Raw genomic sequence first — 23461 nt, forward strand, 5'->3', positions numbered from 1 at the left:
GCAAATTGTGCCCATAAAACCTCCTTCCCTGAAACTGTTACCGAACCAAGTTCATGTGCCAGACACACAGTGAGGTCAACAATACTGGCACGTCAGACTCCGGAGCAGAGAAGGGTTTATTGCAGGGCCATGCAAGGAGATGGGTGTCTTGTGCCCCCAAAACAGCCAAAGCATTTTTAAAGGCCAAGTGAGGGAGGGGGTGTGGCTGGTTGTTGCACATTTTGTGTAGGAATCCCTTGTTCTTGCAGTTTCTCCACAAAGGTCAGGTCACGATGTTCCTGTAAACCTCCAACTAGAACAACGTTATTCTGTGTTCTGCAACTTTTTATCTCTGTATGAATGGAAAAGTGGTGTCCCCTTAAAGGTCAGAGCCTTGAGCACTGGCTCTCCTGTATATTTCAGGCTGCAGGCAACATTCTTAAATCAAAGTAACAGCAACAGAATACAAAGGTTAAAGTGGAAGAAACAGCCCCACTATGGAGTCAGGCTTGTTCTCCCTCTTACAGCCCTATACGAAACATTTCTCTGCTCCAGACGCGCCCACGGTTTGGTTTGTTAGGCCTCACCCTGCGTGGGGCACATGAGCCAAGCTGGACAACAGGAAGACCAAGGTCTGTTGTGACGCTGACTCCGGTGTCCACTCCTTCACGGGAGGACCTCAGGTCTCAGCCAAACACAACCTGGAGAGTCCATCCCGGGTCCTAACGCTGTGATCCCTGTGTCCCAACCCGGCACGGTCCTGATCTTACGACGGAACATCCAGCGTCCAGGGTGTTGGCAAAGCCGGAGCCCAGGGCCCACCGACTGCAGGGCAAGCCCCACCCCACCCACCGCACCGCTACCGCGCCCTTTCGCCGGCACCGAGACTACAAGTCCCAGCATGCAGCGCGGCCCCTTCAAGCTGGCTCTCGCTCCCCGTCTCTCTCGCCCCAGGACTCTCCCGCCCACGCTCGCGTCCGCGGAGGGCGTGGCGCCCGTAGCCTCCGCGCACTGACGTCGGCGCGCCGACGTGACGTGCTGACGCGGCGCTCTGGGCGCCTCCGCCCTCCCGGGCTCCAGTCCGGCGGCGGGAGGCTTGGGGCGGCGCTTCGGTTTGTGGGAGCCGCCGTGGTGTGAAGGCGCGAGGCCGGTGAGAAGGGCCGGGCCTTGTAGTCTCCTTCTCCGGGTCTGCGGCTCCCCGTCCCAGATGGACAGGGTGTGCGCCGTGTTCGGAGGCTCCCGGGGCATCGGCAAGGTGGTGGCCCGCTTGATGGCCCAGAGAGGCTACCGACTGGCCATCGTCGCCCGGAATCTGCAGGGGGCCAGAGCCGCGGCCGGGGACCTGGGCGGTGGGTACCGACCGGGGGCGCCCCGCCTCCGCGCGGCGAATGTGAACAGCGGCCGGTGCGGGTCCGAGAAGCCGTCGTGGGCGCCCTCCTCCCCGGGCCGGTCAGGCTCACCGTGTGGGGCGCGGGGCAGTGCGTGCCGCAGGTGCGGCGCCGTCTGGCGAGGCTTGCCGGCGCGCCTGCGTGTTCTTGCGCGTTGGTACGTGTGCGCATGCGCAGGCAGTGCCGGCCCAGGACGTCTGCGGCCCTTCCAGTCCAGGTTGTACCCGGTCTGCTTTCCTGTGCCCAAGGCACTGACGTTACTACGGTGCTTTGGTGACCATCACCAAGGGACAATGAGATTTGTTCCGCCAGATTCCTTGTCATTGCACTTAAACTCCATTTACCCCCGTTTATTAGGAATGGATTGCCAGTTTCTCTGCGAATTTCAGTTTCTGGAGGGTAGGGAGACCGGGTGCTGTGACGGTCCGAGCTCGCAGCTGTTGTTGAGTAGTAGGCGGGCCGGGAGCAGGGGCACCGGGTTCACCGTCGGGGGCGGGGGGGGGCACCTTTACAGGAACGTCACCGACGGCTTCACCGAAGTGATTACGTGGGCCGGTGGTACGTTATGGACCACAGAGCATCTCAGCCATGCTTCTTGCTCAGATTCAAAGGGGCGAGAACGTGGGGGTCCTTCTGGGTCACCCCACACCATCAGTGTTGGCTGGACAGGATGAAATCTGCTGGTTGGGTTTCAGGGGTTGTGGGTCCAGCCTGTCTTCAGGTAAGAGCCGAGAGAGAGGCAGATGCTCTGGGGCCTTGCATTTCCTTGAATTACGTCGTCCATGAGTGACTGACTGGTTTTCACCCAGAGAGTATCACTTCCCGGATGACCTACTGTCTTCGAATGTTTAAGGAGATAATTTTAATGTTAATGTATTAGGCAAGGTTAGCCAGAAGAGAAACAATTGTTTAGTTTTTTAAAAAATCTACAGTTTAGAATGTTAAAAAGGTGTATTATAAAATAAAGAATGCTTTCTTTGAAGTGTAATTTTTTTGGTATTTAAACACTTCAAAAAAAGTGGATATGTTTAAAAAGCAGGCAAGAGTTGTTTTTAGTAAAAAAGTTTTAGCATTTTTTTTTAACAGCTTCCTGCTTTGTCTTATCTCTCCTAATGGTCAGGCTTGAACAATAGTCATTATAATATATGTGACATAGTTAAACAAACAGAAAAATCCTAGAGTTTATTTCAGGGCCAGGAAACCAATTCATCAAAACCGAATTAGACGTTCAGTTTCAAAAAAAAGGAATATAAAACAGAGAAAACTGTTGAATTGCATAGCATGGGGTCAGTGTCAAAGCTATAAATATTGTTAGATGATCATACAAAGTACTTTATTTCTTGTTACCCACCTGCCCCCATCCAGTTTATTAGACTGATCTCCACAAAATCAGGAATCGGGGACATAATCATGTTTTATCTCATGTTCTGGATAGAACAGATCTAGCTCATAGTAGATGCTTGACAAATGTGTATTGAATCATTTTTAAATTCAAGTTATACTTTATTAGTAATTCTGATCTAATTTTGTTGTATAGGAGATCATTTGGCGTTGAGCTGTGATGTTGCCAAAGAACATGATGTTCAAAATACATTTGAAGAGATAGAGAAGAACTTAGGTCGAGTTAATTTCTTGGTAAATGCAGCTGGAATTAACAGGTTGGTCACAAAGTTAAGTACATTTCTATATGTCTTTTTTTCCTTCTATGTCTTTGAATAATATGAATTAACATTAATTAACTTGTTTTACTTCTCATTGGAAGAAAAACTATGTATTTTGAAACTTGATCTGTCAGTCCACACACTTTTCATTCTTTTATATTGAGATTATAGTAAGGGTACACTTCGGTTTTAACATTGTAATCACCACCCATATTGAGCTGCAGAACTTTTCCAGAACCCCAGCAGTTTCTTCCCAATTATTACTTCCTTATAGGTAACCATGGTCCTGACCTCTGCTACCATATATGTTTTCTCAGTTAATATTAATGGAATCAGAGTGGGTATTCTTTTTTTTTTTAATGAATTTAGGACAGAATATTTAGAATAATATAAAAATTTACTTTCTAAGCAAGGCATAGTGTGGCAGTTACTTCATTCAAGCTATTTTGGCCACATGGCCCTACTTTGAGCAGTTAGGGGTATGTGCCCCTCTACCTGAGTGGGGCCAGGGCCTGTCCTCCAAGGGGTCCTTTCTGGCTTATCAGTTGTTATTTTAGTGCCTCAAACCAAGTTTAAAATGTGCTCTCTAGGTGTTCTAGCTCAAATATAAAGCACTTCTTGTATTCTGCATTCAGGGAAAATGTTACATGTTTCTTGACTTTTTAATTTGTTTTGTTTTATCCCAATTTTAAATTACATGGTTTTTGTTTTTTTGGTAGGGATAATCTCTTAGTAAGGACAAATGCCGAAGATATGCTATCTCAGCTTCATACTAACCTCTTGGGCTCCATGCTGACCTGTAGAGCTGCCGTGAAGACAATGATTAAACAGCAGACAGGGTCCATTGTGAATGTGGGTGAGTCTGACCTCTGTGGATTTATTATTATCTCACGTACCATAAGAAAGTTATCAAGTAATTTGGAACATATTTACTTGTGAAACTTGGACGGAATGTATCTTTATTATCTGTAGAAAAAGGGTTAGATTAACTGATTAATCGGTAAAACAGGAATCACCCATTTACATCCTTCTAGTGGTCAAGCAGGTGTTATATGAGTGACACCACCAGGTATTGGGAAAGTGACTGCACGAGCCAGGTAATACATGACAAAAGGTGCCCAGTGGGGAATGGCTCAGATCCAGCAGGTCGTTGCTGTGCACAAACATGGTGCAGTTTGGCCAGCTATTTGGATTTTTTTAAGAGAAATTGGGCATCCAGTTTTTTTTTTTAACTTTTAAAAATATTTATTTATTTATTTATATTTGGCTGTGTTGGGTCTTTGTTGCTGCGTGCAGGCTTTCGTTGTGGTAAGTGGGGGCTACTCTTCGTTGTGGCGCACAGGCTTCTCACTGTGGTGGCTTCTCTTGTTGTGGCTCACGGGCTCTAGGCGCGCGGGCTTCAGTAGTTGTGGGTCACGGGCTCTAGAGCACAGGCTCAGTAGTTGTGGTGCACAGGCTCAGTAGTTGTGGCTCACGGGCTCTAGGCACACAGGCTTCGGTAGTTGTGGCGCACGGGCTTAGTTGCTCTGCGGCATGTGGGATCTTCCCGGACCAGGGCTTGAGCCCATGTCCCCTGCATTGGCAGGTGGATTCTTAACCACTGTGCCTCCAGGGAAGTCCGAACATCCTGATTTTTATGTGAAACCGAATTTTCAAACTGGGCAAGAAATTAAAAACTTTTTGATAGTGGGGGCTAAAAAGTGATTTCTACAGTGCTTGCATGGGTCACTAATAAATCTAGTTCAGAGGTCTAAGAGGAGGTTTACTTAAGAGAACAACCTTTTCAGTTTTTTAGGGTGATGTAAGTAACTCCTAGACTTCAGTTCACCTACCCACAGGGCAGACAGACTGTAGAATGTGCATATAGACCTTAAAATGCAAAGTGGCTTGAAGTTGTATTTCAGTCTGACAGTTTGAAAATAGCAGCATGCCATCTGCCTTTTAAGTGGTGATACCGTAGGAGGCCACAGAAGGGGGATGCTGCTCTGTTACAGTCAGTGACCCTGTTCTTTCTAATGCAGGAGATGTCTTTCCAAGCCAGAATATAGGGTTGATATATAGGGTTTAAACCAGAATATAAGGGTTTTTAAAGCCAGAATATAGGGTTTTTCTTTTCTGAAAATGAGGAAAGGAAAGAATACTGTGCTAATAAGAAGTAGAACATTTTTGACATTTACCCTTAAAAATGTGAGAGGTCAGTTTTCTTATAAAAGCTTAGTAAATGAGTTGACCTTTGCCTTCTAACACAGCCAGGTATGATTTGGGTTCTTGTGAGCTGGTACACTGGCCTGTATGTTTTACCTGATAAAGTGGGGTGTATTTGTTTAACTCTAAAATATCCCCCTTTTAGATATATATAAAAAGCCCATATCAGTCCTTTGTTTACATGCAAACTTTTAGACTCATGCTGAAAGTAAATAAAAATAGAGTATTGAAAATAAACTAGGGGACTCTTATCACAGAGGGGACTACTTTAAACTGCGAGAAAGTCCATTGTATTTCAGAAGTTATCACTCTGACAGGTGAACTGTAGCGTATGGCGTGAAATACAGCTGCTCCAGCCTCATGCTCGGCCTCTCCTCTTAAGCCTGCGTTGTTCTTTCTTTTTTGTGTCTCTCCCTGTTTTTCTTTCTCCCCAAACCCCTTTCTCTCTCCACGTGCGTTTCCTGTGTCTGATGTGTCTTTTCTCTCTTTCTGTGCTTCATATTTCTCTTCCTTTGTCATTAACTGGCATGGGACATCTGACATGGTTAAATATTTTAATATTGGACTTGATTATAATTTGAGAAGTATTTGGAATGTTCTCTTTATCTAAAATTAAATTACTTTCTCAAAAATTTTCTGAGGCTCTTGATTAATTTTTATATCATAAGTACAGGTCACTGGTGGAGAAGATTATTTCCCCAATTTCTCTTCTGCAAGAATTTATTTCCATACAGTTGATACTTGAATTATAAATTATTCTTTCATATTCATATAAATGAAGCCACCCAAGAATCTTTATAGTAGGCGGTACAGGTTAATACATCACTGAAGGTAACTAAATTGCAATTTTACAGATAGTGTGCAATTGAAACTTTGCTAATTTAGATTGATAGTAGTTGAAATTTAGTAAGATTTATCCTCAGATGAACTATTTTTTTTAGGTGGAAATAAATACTTATCTGTGTGGTAGAATCATAAAATCAGCCTTTATCTGACTTTTTTTTTCTGGTTTAACCTTTTCCTATTGGAAGCCTTTGTAACTACTGTAGAATTTTCGTCATGTTTGTCCTCCTCAGAGATGAGAATGGGTTCCTGTCACTTAATGGATCCGTTCTCAACCCCTGCCTGGCACTCAGGGTTTCCCGTGAGCTTCTTTTGGATCCTGTTTTCTCTATGTATCTGAGCAGACTCAGACCCTAAGTCTTACTACTCAAATGACAATGGTTAGGATTCCTAATTTTAGCAAAGGACAGGGTAGAATAGTTTGTACTTTGTTTGTTTACTGTAGAGCATCTGAACATTCAGAATAGTAACCCCATTAATTGGTTTGAATTTGCTCTCATTTCTTTTTCCAGGAAGCGTTGTAGGTGTAAAAGGCAGTTCTGGGCAGTCCGTGTACAGCGCCAGTAAAGGCGGGCTAGTTGCGTTCTCACGCGCTCTTGCTAAAGAAGTAGCAAGAAAGAAAATTAGAGTGAATGTAGTTGCGCCAGGTAAGTGGGAACTTCTTTTTTCTCTTAATGTATATGCATCTATGGCTTTTTACGACAACAGTAAAGACTGTTTTTGTGTCTGTAAGTACGTCATCATCATCAGGCACTTCTCAGAGGTGCTGGGACAGGAGCAGGGGACCTGCATTGTTACTCAGTGCTGGAGCAGCGCTGCCCGGGAGGGCATGACCTTGGTCTGACGGGACTCAGGGGGCCGGGATGCTGCATCTGTCCTAAAACCACAAGAGGAACTTCTCATTTAAAGTCAGTTGTATTTAAGTTAAGAACTCTCAAGAGCTGAATGTAAGAATTTCAAGTAAGTGGGCTGGGGAGTGCTGGTAGCCTACACCCTGCAGGTGAGCGGGTCCAAGTTGTGTCCCTTTGGAGAATGTTTCCATTTTAATTGTCTTTCTCCTCTTCTTGGGATGTTTCATTGATTTGCTGCTCGCTGGGATACAGTATTTGTTAATTTAGACTTTGTCAGTTTGTCAAAGCAGAACTTTCCAAGTAATGCATCTATTACCTAATGTATTCCATACGTCTAGATTAAAGAAAGAACACAGCTTTATATCTAAAATATCGGAATAGCTCTATAATACAATGTGCTTTTAATAACAGTGTGAACCAGAGGAGATAATCCAACAAGGCTATGTAGATGATGTCATTTGCACATTTCATGCAGTAATCCCCTACAATAACTGATGTACTGATGACCTCAGAGACACTGCTGGTTCGGTTCCAGGCACTGCAATAGAGTGCATGTCACAATAAAGCGAGTCAACAAACCTTTTGGTTTCCCAGTGCACATATAAGCTATGTTTACACTATGCTGTAGTCTGTTAAGTGTGCAGTAACACTATATCTGTAAAAACAGTGTTCATACCTTAATTGAAAAATATTGCTAAAAAATGCTAACCATCATCTGAGCCTTCAAGTCAAGTTGTAGTGCGGACATCAAAGACCACTGATTACAGATACCACAGCAAATACAGTAATAATGAAAAAGTTTGAAATATTTTGAGAATTACCAAAATGTGACACAGAGACATGAAGTGAGCAAATGCTATTGGAAAAATGGCGCCAGTAGACTTGCTTGATCTAGGGTTGCCCAAAACCTTCAACTTGTAAAACACGCAGTGTCTGCAAAGCGCAATAAAACAAGGTCTGCCTGTACTGCAGAAAGCCAGTGTTTGTACAGAGAAAGAATGATCAGAGGTCACATATGTTTGTTTCCAAAATGGAGAAGACACCTTTCACTGGGTGTCACTGTGTCCCAGAGAGCTACCCCGTATTCATGTTAGAATTTCAACACAAAGAAAAATTTGAAGGAGAAAATATATTTTACGCAGACTCAGGGGGAAGAAACATCTTTTGAAAAGTCACTCTGGGAAGTAGTAGGTTGTAACAGTGATTTTAGCTGTGGTTGCCTCTTTAGTGAGCGAAGGGGGCACTCTGAGGCCTGCTGTGTGATGGTGCGGGGAGCAGGGGTGGCACGTGGTAACAGAAGTGAGGGCACGCACGCCGGCCACTGCAGGTTCTAGCCCGTGTGCGGGAGGTATTCCTCAGAGGAACTCAGGCTACTAAAATCTGACCTGTTTGGGAGTGGCCGACAATGAACGTGGTTAGAGAGGTGGGTATTTAAGGAATCTTCAGGAGTGGAAGTCATGGGGCGGGAGGTGGGGGTGGGGGTGGGGGTGCGCGGGGGTGGGCTCGCAGTAGAGCTGGCCGCCTGTGGAGAATCCATCGGGAACACTGGTGTTCTTGTGAAGCCTGTAGGAAGACCAAGGCAGCAGGGCGCAGGTCACCTGGAAGACAAAGCAAATGTGATGTGGGCTCAGTACCGCAGCAGTCAGAGCCTCCTGAAGAAGGCGAGGGGGGCATTTTATAAAGTGCACCTGTTCCTTTCACTGTGCTGACTTGAGGCACTCCACACGAGTTGAAAATATTGATGGATTAAATAGGACGCAGAGCCAGTTTAGCTTGGTTGGTCTGTTACAGGTAATTGGAAAATATTGAAACAGAATGATGGGAATTATAGTTTAAGTTGCTAAAGGCTAAAGAAATTCTCCAACTTGTGCTAAGACTTTTTAAATAAATTCGAATGTACAACTTAGAGCTGGTTTGTTGCTTTTCAAATTAGTTGCCCCAGTTTGTAACCAAGTTTATTCCATTTGGTAGCCATCTGCACCCATGAACACAGAGCATTCTACAAATGACTGAAGTCCCATTTGAAACTTGGATTTCCACTGTATGCCGAGTGACCTTCAGGGCAGAAGGGAGAGGGGGTGGAGTGACTGTGGACGCACTCCTTCAAAGCAGAGCTGCAGAACCAGCCTCTGCCTGGACCAGAACAGGCACAGGATTAGGAGGAAAAACTTCTGCTGAAGCGCAATTCAAAAAGGTTTAAATGCCCCAAAGCTCCAGTTTTAAACACACGTCTCCCTTTCTGATGTCCACATGTTTTGAGGCTCCCGGGAGTAACTGAAACAGCCAGCGAGCACGCAGGCGCCAGAAGACAGCACTGTGGGTGCGTGGAGTCCACAGGATGGTGGGGGCAGGTGCAAGCGCTTCAGAGTATGTACGTGAAAACGTATCAGGTGCTCCCAAACCTGAAAGGCAGAGTCTCCGGGACTGTCCTGTCACTCCTGTCGGAATAGGCCAGAACCGTTGAGAGTGTGAGTACTAAGTACGGTGCTTCTAAGATGAGTCAGAAACGTACCAGGTAGCGTCCCAAGGTGTATAAACCAGTTAAGCACATATAAAGTTAGTACTGGTCCAGTTAGAAATACAAAATGAGAATTATGGAAGCTGCCTCAAATATCTGGGGTTCCACAAATTTACAAGCAGACCTGTGTAACAAAGTAGACTCTGGTTTTAAGAAAACATTGCAGTTCAGTATTCCAAGCACAGTCTCCGGCCCCAGCGGTAACCTCAGAAATACGTCTCTGGAGAGTAGAGCCATTTATATGTTTGTACAAATTTGCAGATAACAAAATAAACAAAAAAGTAGAGAAGACCTGTTGAAGGCTGACGTTTAGTCTGTTTTTTTTTTGCGAAAGAGTTGACAAGTCCACGAATTGAGCAGGTTGATATCGGGCTGTTGGTTCTCGTGTGAGTGTGTGGCAGTGGAGCCGGTCCCAAGCTGCTCCCTGGAGGTGTAGGCAGAGCTGGGGTGGCTCACAGAGCACGGGGGAGACGAGAGCGTGGCAGCGTGTGAAAGTGTGCACTTCGCCCAGCCCAGATGCATGCCAGAGCGCATGTGCGTGCGCATACACGATTACATATTTGTCAGACAGACACACGTTTGTGTGTTTATCTAGAACAACTATTGATTATGGCTTTTGCTTTATGGAGAAGGAAGCCGTTAATTAGCCTGTGAATTGATACTCATAGATAAGAGTAGTTTAGAACCTGAATACTTCTAAAATGATTAGAAATAGTTCTAAAATGATTAAAAAAAAGTTCTAAAATGAGTAGTTCTAAAATGATTGCGAAAAAAATCAAGTAATGAACTGGTGCCTAGAAAAAAATTTCTGTACCTTATATTTTATATAAGATCTTTATTTTAAAATTTTGCACTGATTATGGGATAATGTTAGATGGACAGGATCTTAGTGATGATTTATTCTAGTCATCTTAACTGTTTAGAAGACTGGGCCCCAAGAGACAGAGTGAGTTGCCCAAGGTTCCACAGCTAGTTTTTGGTGGAACTGTTACAAAAGCTTTATCTTTTGATTGTCAGCTAGTAAGTCTTGAAAATTATGGCCCCTTAAATTTGTTTTATATCATTACAAGATTTAGGTCTTTTTGTTCTTTTGCTATTATGTTCTGTCTAAAATATCTGGAATCTTCCAATTTTATAACTTTTACCTTTACATTATTTGCCTTTTGACAAATTACTAGTTGACAAAAATCGCCTGGATTAGTTAAGAGACTAATAAAAAGGTGCTAAAACTCAAATCTGCATCATCATTCATTAGCTGGTGTGATAGAAGGTTTGGTTAGTGGATTGTTGAGGACAGTGAGTGTTCTCCTGTGTCTCTGCCAGTCGCCGTGGGACCTTTGACCCAGCTTGCTGTGGGCACTGGGGCTGGCCCGCTGGGGGCTCGTAAGGCCACCCTGGCCGCTCTGCTCCGTGGGCCCTAGAGCTGGTGTTGTGTTTGGCACCGGTGCTGAACCAGCAGGGACCAGGGAATTGTTGGAATGTCCTGGCAGGCCTCTTGGTCTACAGCGTTCCATCGTCCCAATTCATTGTTTAGTCAGAGACCGGCTGAGTTCAAGCATTCCAAATCCATGAACATTTGATAAATGACTTGATTTAGATACATTCAGTTTTGGGGGGAAAAAAAGAAAATCTCAAAGCTGCATTGTGGTCTTGGCACTGCTTTCTGTGTGTGTGTGCTTTGTGCAGCCTGATTGATTTTCATGTTAGCTGAGTTTAACCATGTGTAGAGTAGATGGTTTGGGGCAGCATGTATGTGCTTCTCTCTTTTTTAGGGATTGCAGTAGTGTGGGTGATGAAGAGTTAACTCTAGGTCACGAGGATCTCGAAGCTGGATGGTTTCAGGGTAGTGCAAGTGTTCCTAATCCTGATTCTAATCACTCATTCAGCAGACTTCCTGAGTGTCTCCTGTATGTGAGCGCTGGCAACGCTCCAAAATTACAGACACGAATAAGCTATTTCTGCCACAAGGAAAGAAGTACAGTGGGAAAGACAGGTGTATAGACAAATAATTACAGTGCCATGTGATGAATGCCAAGCAGGTACCCCTGTGATGCTATGGAAACGCTGGAGAAGGAATGCTTAATTTTGTCAGGGTTAATTAGTTGTCAAGGCAACAGGCTAAATAGTTCAAATCCAGTTTGTATATAAAGGGAAGTTTTATGAGTGTTAGGGATGTGTGTTTGTATAGCCTTTCCTAAAGATCTTACTTTCTAGTGCAGTTTACACTGAAGGAAAGAAAAATCCTGTTGCTAAAAAATGTGGACACTGAGTAGGGTGACCTTTATTATCTTGGCTGTAGTGTAATATATTATATTCGCTGCGCTATAAGCATCGTATGAACATGCTTCACTAATTAGAAGCAAAGTACAAGTTGAAATGGTAGCATTAAATCGAGTCTATGGGTTATTAACTTTATTTTAGATAGTAATTTCTACTAGATTCTTCAGATCCTTTAACGGAGTTGATAAACATCAGAATTGATATGTTTATTTTTAATGTTAGTTTTCCTCGTCACCTGCAAATGGAGTTTCCAATTAAGTTAAAAACAGTTAAAAAGCAAATCATAATAGGAAAAACAAGGGACAAGCACAATAATCAATTAGGCTATCATTTGCTGCCTAATATTTTAAACTTTTTAAAGATGAATTAGTTGCTAAGTTTTGGTATTACATTAACTATAAATTTCTCATCATGGATAAATGTTACTGATTGGAGAATATTGAATATGAGAAACAGAATATTTGATAAATTGAAACTATATTGGATACAGTGCTTTTTTTTTTTTCTTTTGCGGTACGCGGGCCTCTCACTGTTGTGGCCTCTCCCGTTGCGGAGCACAGGCTCTGGACGCACAGGCTCAGCGGCCATGGCTCACGGGCCCAGCCGCTCCGTGGCATGTGGAATCCTTCTGGACCGGGGCATGAACCCGTGTCCCCTGCATCGGCAGGCAGACTCTCAACCACTGCGCCCCCAGGGAAGCCCAATACATTGCTTTTAAAAATGTGTTTTCAATAGATAACACAAACATGTACAAAATTCAAAAGTACAAAAAGGCATAGAGTGAAAAGTGAGTCTTCTCTAGCCATTCAGTTCTTTCCTCAGAGGCAACCAACCACAGTCAGCTAGTTCTCTCTGTATTTCATATATAAGTCAGTAAAGCATATATATATATATATATATATATAGTCGACTGAAAAAAAAAAGCACAACCTAAAAATTGAGAATTAGGTTTTATTTGGCAGACTTTCTGAGGGCTTAAGCCTGGGAGGCAGCCTCTCAGACAGCTCCGAGGGGCTGCTCCCAAGAGGTAAGGGGGAGCCAGGATGTAGAGGAGTTGTTGCAACAAAGGCCAGGTAATTGGAACATCAAAAGATGACTGTTAAATAAAGAAAACCAGACATCTCAAGTTAAGGAATTTAGCGCTTTTCTGTGTATGGGAAGATGCAAGAGTCTGGGCTCACTGAAATCATTCCTTTGATGTGCACCTCAGCTCTCTGGGGCCAGTGTCGTGTGCTTTCCTATCTTTCCCATCCTGAGTCCCCTCAGGGCTCACCGTTGGGGGCAGCTGTAGTGGCTTGATGGCTGCAACAGCCTTTGTTTACTTTTTTTTTTTTTGGCGCCGAGGCTTGTGGGATCTCAGTCCCCAGACCAGGGATTGAACCCATGGCCCCTGCAGTGGAAGCACAGAGTCCTAACCACTGGACCACCACTTTGTTTACTGATATGGCAGGCAGCGTTTTTCATTCACAATACATATTTTTAAGAAAACACAAATTGATCATACTATTCACAATGTTCTGTACCTTGCTTTACTCATAGAACAATCTATTCTGGAGTTGATTCCATATAGAGAACTGCTTCACTTTTTAAAATAACAGCTCTGTGGAAATATAACTCACGTACCTCATCATTCACCCATGTAAAATGTCCAATTCAGTGGGTTTAGTGTAGTCACAGAATTGTTCCATCATCACCCTGATACATTTGAGAACATCGTATTTTCATCATCCCAAAAGAAATCCTGTAGCCGTGAGCATTCACTCCCCATTTCCCTCCAGTCTCCCCAGCCTTTAGCACCCACTCATCTACTTTCTGTCCCTGTCATACGAAGTGTGGTCTTTTGTGACTGCTTCCCTATTTTTAATGGCTGAGTTAAAAGACAATAATGTCTGTTTTATGGGTGCACTGTAATTCATTTAACCTGTGCCTCTCATTGGGCACTTCGGTTGTTTCTGATCTTTTGCTGGTCCGACTAGTAATGCAGTGACAGTACTTGTAAATGATTTATTTTGCACATGTGTGAGTATATATATGAGTGTCGTCTTGGGACTGAACCTGCCAGGGCTCAAAGGGTTCGTGCCCTTAACATCTGGACAGATGGTACAGCAGTCATGTGTTTCTACAGGGCACCCTAAGTGTTTTGCGCCCTCTCCTCCCTTCTTTTAGTTGCAGAGCCTTTATGTTTACTCCTGGGACAAAGTCTTGCTGGCAGATGCTTGCAGAGGCTTGCAGCTACTTAAAACAGATACTGCTTTAGGTGCTGTTGTGTGCTGTTCAGTGTGGTGTTGATTTTTTACGCTGCTTCCCTGTACACTTTTACAAGTGTAATATTAGAACATACACATTCGTTCTGGTTAAAATCTTGGTCTGGATTTTGGCAACAGCCTTGTTTTATCTCCCTAAAAAAGTGTCTTGGATTATTTTAATTCCTTCTAGGTCCTAGGAACTTAGAGAATGGACATCTAAGCAGAGAGCCATATTAGACAGTGCATATCCCACAGTTGGTAGTACTGGTGTCTAAAACTGGCTAAAGTCCTGGCGTCTTATTTAAATATGAGCTCTCTGCTGTATATCAAAATATTCAAAACTAAAATAGTGACCAAGTCATATGGAAGTGAGATGCTGTTTATTTATACTCTATAGGTAGCCAAAAATGGGTCAAGGAAGTACATTTCCTTGGGAGCTGACCAAATATAAGCTCTCACTGGACGAGAACCACACACTTGCTTTTCTGAGAAAGGGTATCCTGTTCCTAAAGAGCTCCTACCTCTCGGAAGTGTACTGAGCGTGCCATCACCGATGTGGAACTGCAGCAGCGGTGTCCTGTTCTGTTGGCCGAGCGCCTGGTGCTCAGTTATCTCTCCGGCTTAAGGAGTGACAGCTTTGCAGCCCGCCGAAGCCTCTGACTCCCATAGGTGATCCACAGTGACGCCATCTGTGGGCAGTGGCACCAACTGGGAGTTTGTAATTTTTACAACCCAGCTTGAAAGGTGTTGTAAATATATATGTAGTAAAGTGAGTAGTAAAGTGAAATTTCCAGAGCTTTATAAATAAAGTGGGAGGATGCTGTGGGAGAGCATCCTCTGGGGCCGAGGAGAGATCATAAATTGGGAAACAACACAAGCACAGAAACGGGTGTGTGCAATGTTTACAAACGACTAATATCTCTGCTCAGGTCCCACGAGATTTGGTAGAGAGTCTAGGAGACTTTATATGCAGTGCCCTGGTTGTGGATATATTTATAATTCAGGATCATGTAATTCATGAGCTGTAGCATAAAATGATAGTGAAATTTGGTAGAGCCTGGACTACTTTATCACTAGAGACTAGCTTCATGTTTTTCTTGGATTTCTGATAAATTAGGGGACGATATATATGAATTTGAAGAAGCTGCAGATAGAGTTTTAGTTGTAGTAAAACCGCTCTGCGTGAGACTAGTGGTGGATACATGATGAGATGCATTCGTCGGAACATAGACCTGTCCAACCCAAAGGGCTTCCCCTGGGGTAAACCATGACCTCACTTAATAGCATATGAGTGTTGGTTCACCAGATGCGGTGTGCTAAGGCAGGGTGTTAATAATTGGGGGGTGCAGGGGGAAGGCAGTGTTTTATGAGGTATGTGGGGACTCCCTCCACTTTCTGATCAGTTTTTTTGTAAACCTAAAGCTGCTCTAAAAAATAAAGTCTATTAATTTAAGAAGAAAAAAAAAAGCTGCTGACAGTGAGAGGACGGTGCTTGCGTTTGGGACAGGTTCCTGCTCTCTGTATCCGACATCATGGTCCAGGAGGAGAAACCAGCATTGGGGATGGCTTCTCTCCCTCTCAGCCTGGCCTCCGCCCCCCACTGCACTTTTAGGCTTTCAGTTCAGAGTCCAGCGCTGGTCGGCAGCTGTGCTGTGAGGCCTGTCCGTCCAGCTGTCCGTTCCCAGTGGGAGAGGCCCTGGAACTCCCCCTGTGAAATGACGCCCTGATCCTCCACTTGGTGGGAGCAGTCGAGGGAGAGCCGGCCCGCGGGGTGGGGGCCCGAGCAGCCTGACGCTGTGCTGGACCCGCGGGCTCCGCTCTCTCCTCGACAGATCTGAGCCCTCACGGACATGAGTCCAGGCCGTGGTGTCGGACGAGGCCTGTCTCCTGTCAGAAGCACGCGTGTCAGTCTGTCTGCCGCGGTGGCTGGCTCCCGTGGCTGGCTCTGGAGGACCGGGTCTGTCCCACGGCCGCACCTCTGTGGCAGAGGCCTGCCTTCTCGCCGTTTCACTGCCTGAATCTCCCTTCCTGTCTGCAGTCTGCCTTCCCGCACCTCGCGCCCTGTTCCAGATCTGCCTTTTTCCCAGGGTGAAAACACTTCTTGGTGGCCTCTCACAGACCGTGTGGCCTTACATTCCCCCAGAAGCTGGTCACCTCAGTTCCCTTCAGCACAGCCTGAGTAACGACCCGGATGAGCATCCACCGGTGCTTGCTGAACAGGAGCTCTTCCAGCCACACGGCTGCAGTGTAAGAACTGGGGGCCTTTGAGGGGAAATACGACGACCCGTGACGAGGCATACCTTCATCCTGGAGTCGTAGCTATGTAGAGCTGAAGTCTGCCATTCTCAGTCTACTGCCCCTGTTTTACGAGACAGGAGCAGCCTGCAGTTTAGATGGTGCGTGCTGCCCAGCTGTTAGCTTGCAGAGTACAGCAGAGCGGGGGACGGAAGCTAGTGGGGGGTGTCCTCACCCGTGCCCTGCTTGCCACGAAATGCCACCTCTGAGAAGACGTCAGCAGAGCCACTTAGAAGTTGAGCTAACCAGTAGTCACGAGGTCTTTCTTGCAGCGCGTCTTTACTGTAGTTTATTAAGGTCTGTTTTATTTTTTAAGATTAAAATGCATCATTGATTTTCTGCCGAGGGTTGAGAGTTAGTGGGGAAATATTTTATGCCAATTTTGCTAGAATTCAAAATAACCTTAGAGTAAATAATTGTATCATGAACTCTTTGAGAAGATGACCTGGATATTTAAATGTTAGATTCGTGATTTATTCAGTCGACGTTGTAGGCATGTGGAGTGCGTTCTCTTCCTGATTCACTTTCTGAGGCACCTTTGACCCTGAAGTGTGTCCAGAGACTTCGGATCCGGGAGCCCTGCGACCCTGCTTGTTGGGTAGCCGCAGCCCGTGCAGTACTTGGATCTTCCTGTAGGTGGAGCTCCGCTCACAGCGCACCCATGACGGGGTTTCATCACAGCTGTACTTTGCCTTCTTTTTTTAAGTCTAAATGATGAGTAGCGTACAGAATACTGATTATAGAAGTTATTGGTAATATGTATTCATATGTATCAGACTAATCTCACAAGATTTCCTTAATAGATATGCAGTTCTTCTGTTCTGTGAACCATTTAGAACTGGAACTCCATATATTATGTCACTTTAACTACAGCTCTTGCTACTTGAGAACATGTTCTCTGCAAACCTTATTGCACACAGCACTGCTGTGTTAACTTTAAAAATTATCTGTGTATACTTGCATCAGGATTGGATAATTCCATTAGGTTTTTTTTCTTATAGGAACATTGGAAATACTGGTCTTTCTAATCATCAGCTATCTTAGCTATAGCACATGAAACTAATTTTTGTCAGAACTGCCAAATCAGGTCATGTGACCATGTTTGTGATGCTTTCCTTCCCTCTACTCCCCCACTCCACCCCTAATCAAGTGAAAATTAATCACTTGTGTGGTTCTTTGTGTTCACCTCTATCAGGATATTCACCCAAGTTCCTTTTGTTATAATTAGGGGTGCAAGTGAGTGTTTCCTCCCTAGGTTACAGGTTCGTTAAGGAATGGAATTTTTATTCATGTTTATATCTATCCAATCATATTGTGCTACGAGTTGGGTCAAATATTTTAGTGTTCAGTAAATGTTCATTGGGTTAAATTGAATAAAAATTGAGTACTTGGGTACTGATTGCTAGCAAAACTCTGTATTTCCTAAACAAGGTTTATTAATCATCTCAAATTTTCAGCAGCGAATTTATTTTTTTTGAAATTGAGCAAGTGTCTTAGTGTCTGCCCTTTTCAACCAAATGAGCAAACATTTCTCTTTCAGGATTTGTTCATACAGATATGACGAAAGACTTGAAAGAAGAACATTTAAAGAAAAACATCCCTCTTGGGAGGTTTGGAGACCCCATTGATGTGGCCCATGCAGTCGTGTTTCTTTTAGAGTCTCCGTACATTACAGGGCACGTCCTGGTGGTGGACGGAGGCTTGCAGCTCACCATGTAGCCGACTGATACAGCTATTATTAGAGTCAAGGGTACACACTGTTATACCTGCATTTGCTAATCAAACCTACTGATGCTACAAATGTTGATTTCCATCTTTATGTGAATATGTCTGTAGAGGACAGTATGTGACCAGCCGTGCTTTCTAAATGACACGTACACGTACACGTGTACGTATAACACGTACACTGTTATACCTGCATTTGCTAATCAAACCTACTGATGCTACAAATGTTGATTTCCATCTTTATGTGAATATGTCTGTAGAGGACAGTATGTGACCAGCCGTGCTTTCTAAATGACACGTACACGTACACGTACTGTGTAGTCGCCCCTCGGTACCCACAGGGATCTGCCCTAGGAGCCCCAGAGTCTTCAGATGCTCCGGTCCCTTACATACCGCAGCCTGCATAGTATTTGCATATAACCTACGTATACTTTAAATTATCTTTAGATTATGCATAATACCTAACACAGTGTCAATGCTGTGTAAATAATTGAAGTACAGTGGAAATGCAGTGTATTTTTGGAATTTGTGGAATTTTTTTTTTAATATTTTCTATCCGTGATTGGTTGAATATGGATGTGGAAGTCATGGATGCAGAGGGCTGACTGTATAGGCATTTTGCAAGTGATATAAACAGATGTTATCTTAATTTATACATTTTGTGGCAAAAGTGGGAAAAATTATGTGGTCTAATTGTCATTAGTTGTTTCGTTGTATCAGGCTGAATACTCCAGAAGTTAACCCTGGAGGCCTTGCCAAAGTAAGAGTATTTACAGGGCATGGGTAGCTGTCAATACCTTAGCAGCCCTGCTGGAGTTAAACATTGTATCCCTTTTTCCCCTCGGACAGTCATTTGATTTACAGGTTGAAAATGAATGTGGAGTTTGGTTTCTTTGAGCTCCTCCTTGAGCCACTGGGCACAATAAACTGCAAGTGCAGGTGTGGACGGTTGACCCATCCTGTGGAAATTCTCAAAGATAGTGAGAGTTAACCCTTACTGTTTTAATACCTGGTACAGTTGTGAGCTGCATAGATCTCATCAACTTAGGAAGTGGAAGTGTTTTGTTTTGTTTTTTTAAATGCACAAAAATAGTTTAGCAGGCTACTTAAAAACAGCAATAATAATATTCTTGCCTGACATTTTAGAAAACTAATAATTATGAACAACCATAAATAAGTAAATGTGCAGTAACAGTGAGTTAAATGTCTTTACAAGGAACAGGTTAAGCATTAGTCTTAAAAGAAGATGTTTGCCTGAGATTAGAGATGAAGACACAAACTGAGTGAAAACATCAGATGACGTCTACTTTGCGTTGAACTGTTTTGTGGGGAATACTGTGATCATTTTAAATGTCACTGGATTCATGTTGATTTTTATAATTTGTCATTTTAAAATATTTTAAATATTTATTGCACCTTAAACAGCAATCTTTTTACAGTTTTATTGGAGCCGAAATGATTTTATGTAAACAGATTTAATTTTGTATTGAAAGTCAGTGCAAACGTATTAATAGGATATATTAAATAAATGCAGAGTAATAAAAGTAAAATAACAAAGTCAAATCTGTGTTCCAAATCAAGATTCCTGATTCCTTAAAATTCTTTTGCACTGATCTTCAAAATAGCCTTCTTTACTTCGAGAAGTCTGTTTAGGACGTGAGCAAGCCAGTTAAGTGTAAGTTACTATTGTAACCGGACGGTCTGCTCACCGCAGACACGGCGGTGCACAGACCGCGCTCAGGCGTGCACAGTGCCCGGCACTCGCAGGGAAGCAGCGGTCGGGGCGGTGTCCGGCGTCCTGCGCACGGAGCACGCGCTTCTCCAGCGCCGCCTGCCCGCAGGCCTTGCTGGGCGGCCACGGGCCAGCGCCCTTCTCAGACTCCCGTGTTCCAGACCCCGTGGGGCCTCCTCGGCTGGTGGTCGGCAAGGAAGCAGGTGTCACTGGAACGAATGGCGCTGAAGTGTGGCTTACGGATGGATTTAACCTTCAATTGTGTATATTCACACGTCAAGACATGACCCCTTTTGAAGCGTCCACCCGCTCCCGCCCACATCGAACTTCTGTAAGGTGGAGCGAGGCCTTAAACAGGTGCAGCCAGCCGCCCCCGCCCCGCAGGTGACGTCTCCATCAGCTCTCACCGCCTGGGTGGGACGTGTTTCGTGCTCTCATCCTGGCGCTGAAATGGGTTGCCAGCTGTTGCTCATATTCAGAGATTCAAGAACTTCAGCGAATTCTTAACAAGATAACTCAGCTGCAGCTCTTACATGGCTCTTAGGAGCCTGCAATCCAGTCTGTGTTGAGTACTTGTTAGGAAGTGGTTTATGGTTAAAGCCAGTGTTAACATGTTTGCATGGGACGTTTTTAAATTTGTGCTTTTCATATTTTTTTCATATTCAGTTTTTTAAAAAATAAATTTATTTTTGGTTGCATTGGGTCTTTGTTGTTATTCGCGGGCTTTCTCTAGTTGCAGCAAGCGGGGGCTACTCTTCGTTGTGGTGCGCGGGCTTCTCATTGCAGTGGCTTCTCGTTGCAGAGCACGGGCTCTAGGCGCCTGGGCTTCAGTAGTTGTGGCACGAGGGCTCAGTAGTTGTGGCTCGTGGGCTCTAGAGCGCAAGCTCAGTAGTTGTGGTGCACGGGCTTAGTTCCTCCGTGGCATGTGGGATCTTCCTGGACCAGGGCTCGAACCCGTGTCCCCTGCACTGACAGGCGGATTCCCAACCACTGTGCCACCAGGGAAGCCCCCATGTTCAGTTTATAAGAGGGTTTTAAACTGCTTTCTAAGAGAGAATTATATGTTGTAAATTTCGGGGCAATAATTTATGTGAAGAAGATGATTTAATGTGTATGTTTCTGTTATCTGGAATAAAGGGAGAAGATTACTCTGGACATTCAAGAGTTATGCCTTATATTGCTGAAACATTTTTCCAAGCTTTTTAGATGGAAGTATGTGTAAGTTGAAAGTCCTACCACTGCCCTAACTTGACAAACATACTACAGAGTATTTAATAATTTTTAAGTTTCTTTTATATTAATTTTATCTTTCAATTACATTGCAAGCTCCTGAGGGTAGAAACCATACGGTGTTTTCATTCTTTTCATTTTAGTTAAATAACTCCGTAAATGTTGGTTGAATACCTACTAAGTGTCTTGTACATCTTTTGATCCCTCCACCTTACCCACTCAGCTCTGAGAACATCTGGTACATTCCAGAACTACACTGATAAATCCTTTTATATGTTTTGATTCAAGGTCAACAGTCATTAATTACATTGTGCTATAGTGGAGGGAGGGGTGGGTCATTGAAATATTAATACATCTGTTCCCTCAGTACACATCCTGGAATATTCTGTGACTCCTTTTTTTGGCCATTTATCTCTGATGCTTACTTTCAATTTATAACTGAATTTGAAATGCTAAGCCAATCAACTATTTTCTCTTAGGCAACGTGACTGACTTGGAGGAATTACCACCAGTTTAATTTGGAACCCTTGGACTAATAATCCAAATGGGGGTGCTATTGGTATCACCTGGAGAATATTTTTTCCCCCCAAATTTAAACACAAGTCAGGAGCCCTGTCCCTGGGAGTTTTGCTATGGGTAGGGCGGGGTGAGGAAAATGTGGAGGTGCCTTTTAGGAAAAGTTTTCAGTGATGCACAATGTTAATTACTTCATTAAATAAGTATTATTCATTCATTCCTACTGCACACCAGACACTGCTAGTCATGGGAGGTATAGTGGAAACGAACCCTGGTTCCCTGGAGCCCACAGGCTAATTGGTTTGCGCCGTGGGCAAGCGGACCTTAAACCATCACCAAACGTCGGATTACAGCTGAGGTGAGCACGGGAAGCGCGGGGAGCTCTTGTTGCCACTGAACCCTCTTGCTCTTGCTGGGGGTTTGAGCTGCCCTGGAAGGTCAGGAGGGGCTTCTCTGGGGCAGGATAGTTGAACTAAAAGTGAAGGCTTCGTTCAGAGGGAGCAGCGCGTAGTGCTACTCCGGGGAGAGGGAAGATGCCGAGTTCGATTTTAACCAGGCTGAGTTGAGGTGTCTTGCCGATACCTAAGAGGAGACCTCAAATACGCATGCGTGAGGACCTCCTGGGGTTGGGGGCCGTGGGGGCAAAGGGCGCACGGTGACTCGCCTCCGCGTGAACGGTAATTAAGGAGTGAAGAGCGTGCCCAGGTGAGATCGCGGAGTGAGGAGCTGACGCTGGCAATTGTAGATCCGTGTAGCACCTGACAGGTGCCGCGTACAGTCCTCAGGGAGGGAGGGAGAGAGGGAGGGGCCGGGGGAGAGCCTGAGACGCGCTGGTCGGCGGTGGGTGGGAAGAAGGAGACGCCGGTCCTCATGCCGCCGCCGCCGCCGCCGCCAGGTTTTCTGGAAGGAAGGCGTCCTGAGTGTCGGCTCTGCTGGACTCGGTGAGTCGCGAGTAAAAAGGGTCTCTAGTGACGCGGGGATCTTTGGTTACGTGAACAAGAATGAATTTGCGGATTGGTGGGGACAGAAGGCAGAAGCTTGTGGGGGAAGAAATTAATTTGGGGCTTTACTTCACATTACAAAGATCAGTTCGGCAAGGAAAAAAGCTTTAAGTGTCAAAATGCTTAGCAGAAAATACAGCTGACCCCTGAACAACGCGGGTGTTAATCTGCGTATAACTGTATCCCCAGCTCCTCCGACCACGGGCCGTGTGGTAACTTTAGCATTTACTACTGACAAGCATCTGCGTGCAAGTGGAGCCGCGAAGCTCAAACCTTTGCTGTTCAAGGGTCAAGTGTATACAAGTGGATATTTTTCAGACCCCGGTATGTGGCAAGCGTTCTTAAACATGGAAAGAAAAGATTGGTTAAACAGATTACGTTAAAAGTAAGACCTTGTGTTCATCAGAAAACACCTTAAAATTATCAAAAAGGCTGATTACAAACTGATGGAAGGTTTTATGCAACATAGATAAGTAATAAACAGTTGAGTATCAAAAATATGTACTGAGGGGCTTCCCTGGTGGCGCAGTGGTTAAGAATCCGCCTGCCAATGCAGGGGACAGGGGTTCGAGCCCTGGTCTGTGAAGATCCCACATGCCCCAGAGCAACTAAGCTCATGAGCCACAGCTGCTGAGCCTGCATGCCTAGAGCCCGTGCTCCGCAACAAGAGAAGCCACCACAATAAGCCCGCGCACCACAACAAAGGGTAGCCCCCGCTAGCTGAAACTAGGGAGAAGCCCGCGCATGGCAACACAGACCCAGTGAAGCCAAAAATAAAATAAATTTAAAAAATATGTAATGAACAAATCAATAATAACCCAATGGGAAAATGGGCAAAAGATACAAAACAGGAATGTTACAGAAAAGGAAACATAGCCAACAGGTGTTGAACATATGTTGAAACTAATTAGGGGAATGCAATTAAGACCATAGTGAGATTTCATTTGACCTTCAAGTGGCGAAAATGAACAAGTTTGATAATTCCAAGTGA

The 23461-nt window shown here is 44.5% G+C and overlaps 1 protein-coding gene across 11 annotated transcripts in view; it reads left to right on the top strand.

Annotated features, from left to right (window-relative positions):
* Window positions 1-1031: 1031 nt before the first annotated feature.
* CBR4 (carbonyl reductase 4) overlaps window positions 1032-23461 on the top strand; it is a 90846-nt gene continuing 68416 nt past the window's right edge. For 6 of the 11 annotated variants that reach the window (XR_009564446.1, XM_060301381.1, XM_060301377.1 and 3 more), the window contains exons 1-4: window positions 1032-1328; window positions 2905-3025; window positions 3748-3884; window positions 6589-6723. Coding sequence is in view for 10 of the 11 variants with exons in the window: in XM_060301381.1 (XP_060157364.1) it covers window positions 1187-1328; window positions 2905-3025; window positions 3748-3884; window positions 6589-6723 (535 nt within the window). In the remaining variant the exon portion in view is untranslated. The other 5 variants (XM_060301380.1, XM_030845249.2, XM_060301378.1 and 2 more) reach the window with 5 other exon arrangements.

This window comes from Globicephala melas, chromosome 6 (genome assembly GCF_963455315.2).
Source record: "Globicephala melas chromosome 6, mGloMel1.2, whole genome shotgun sequence".
In the NCBI taxonomy this organism is placed as follows: domain Eukaryota; kingdom Metazoa; phylum Chordata; class Mammalia; order Artiodactyla; family Delphinidae; genus Globicephala; species Globicephala melas.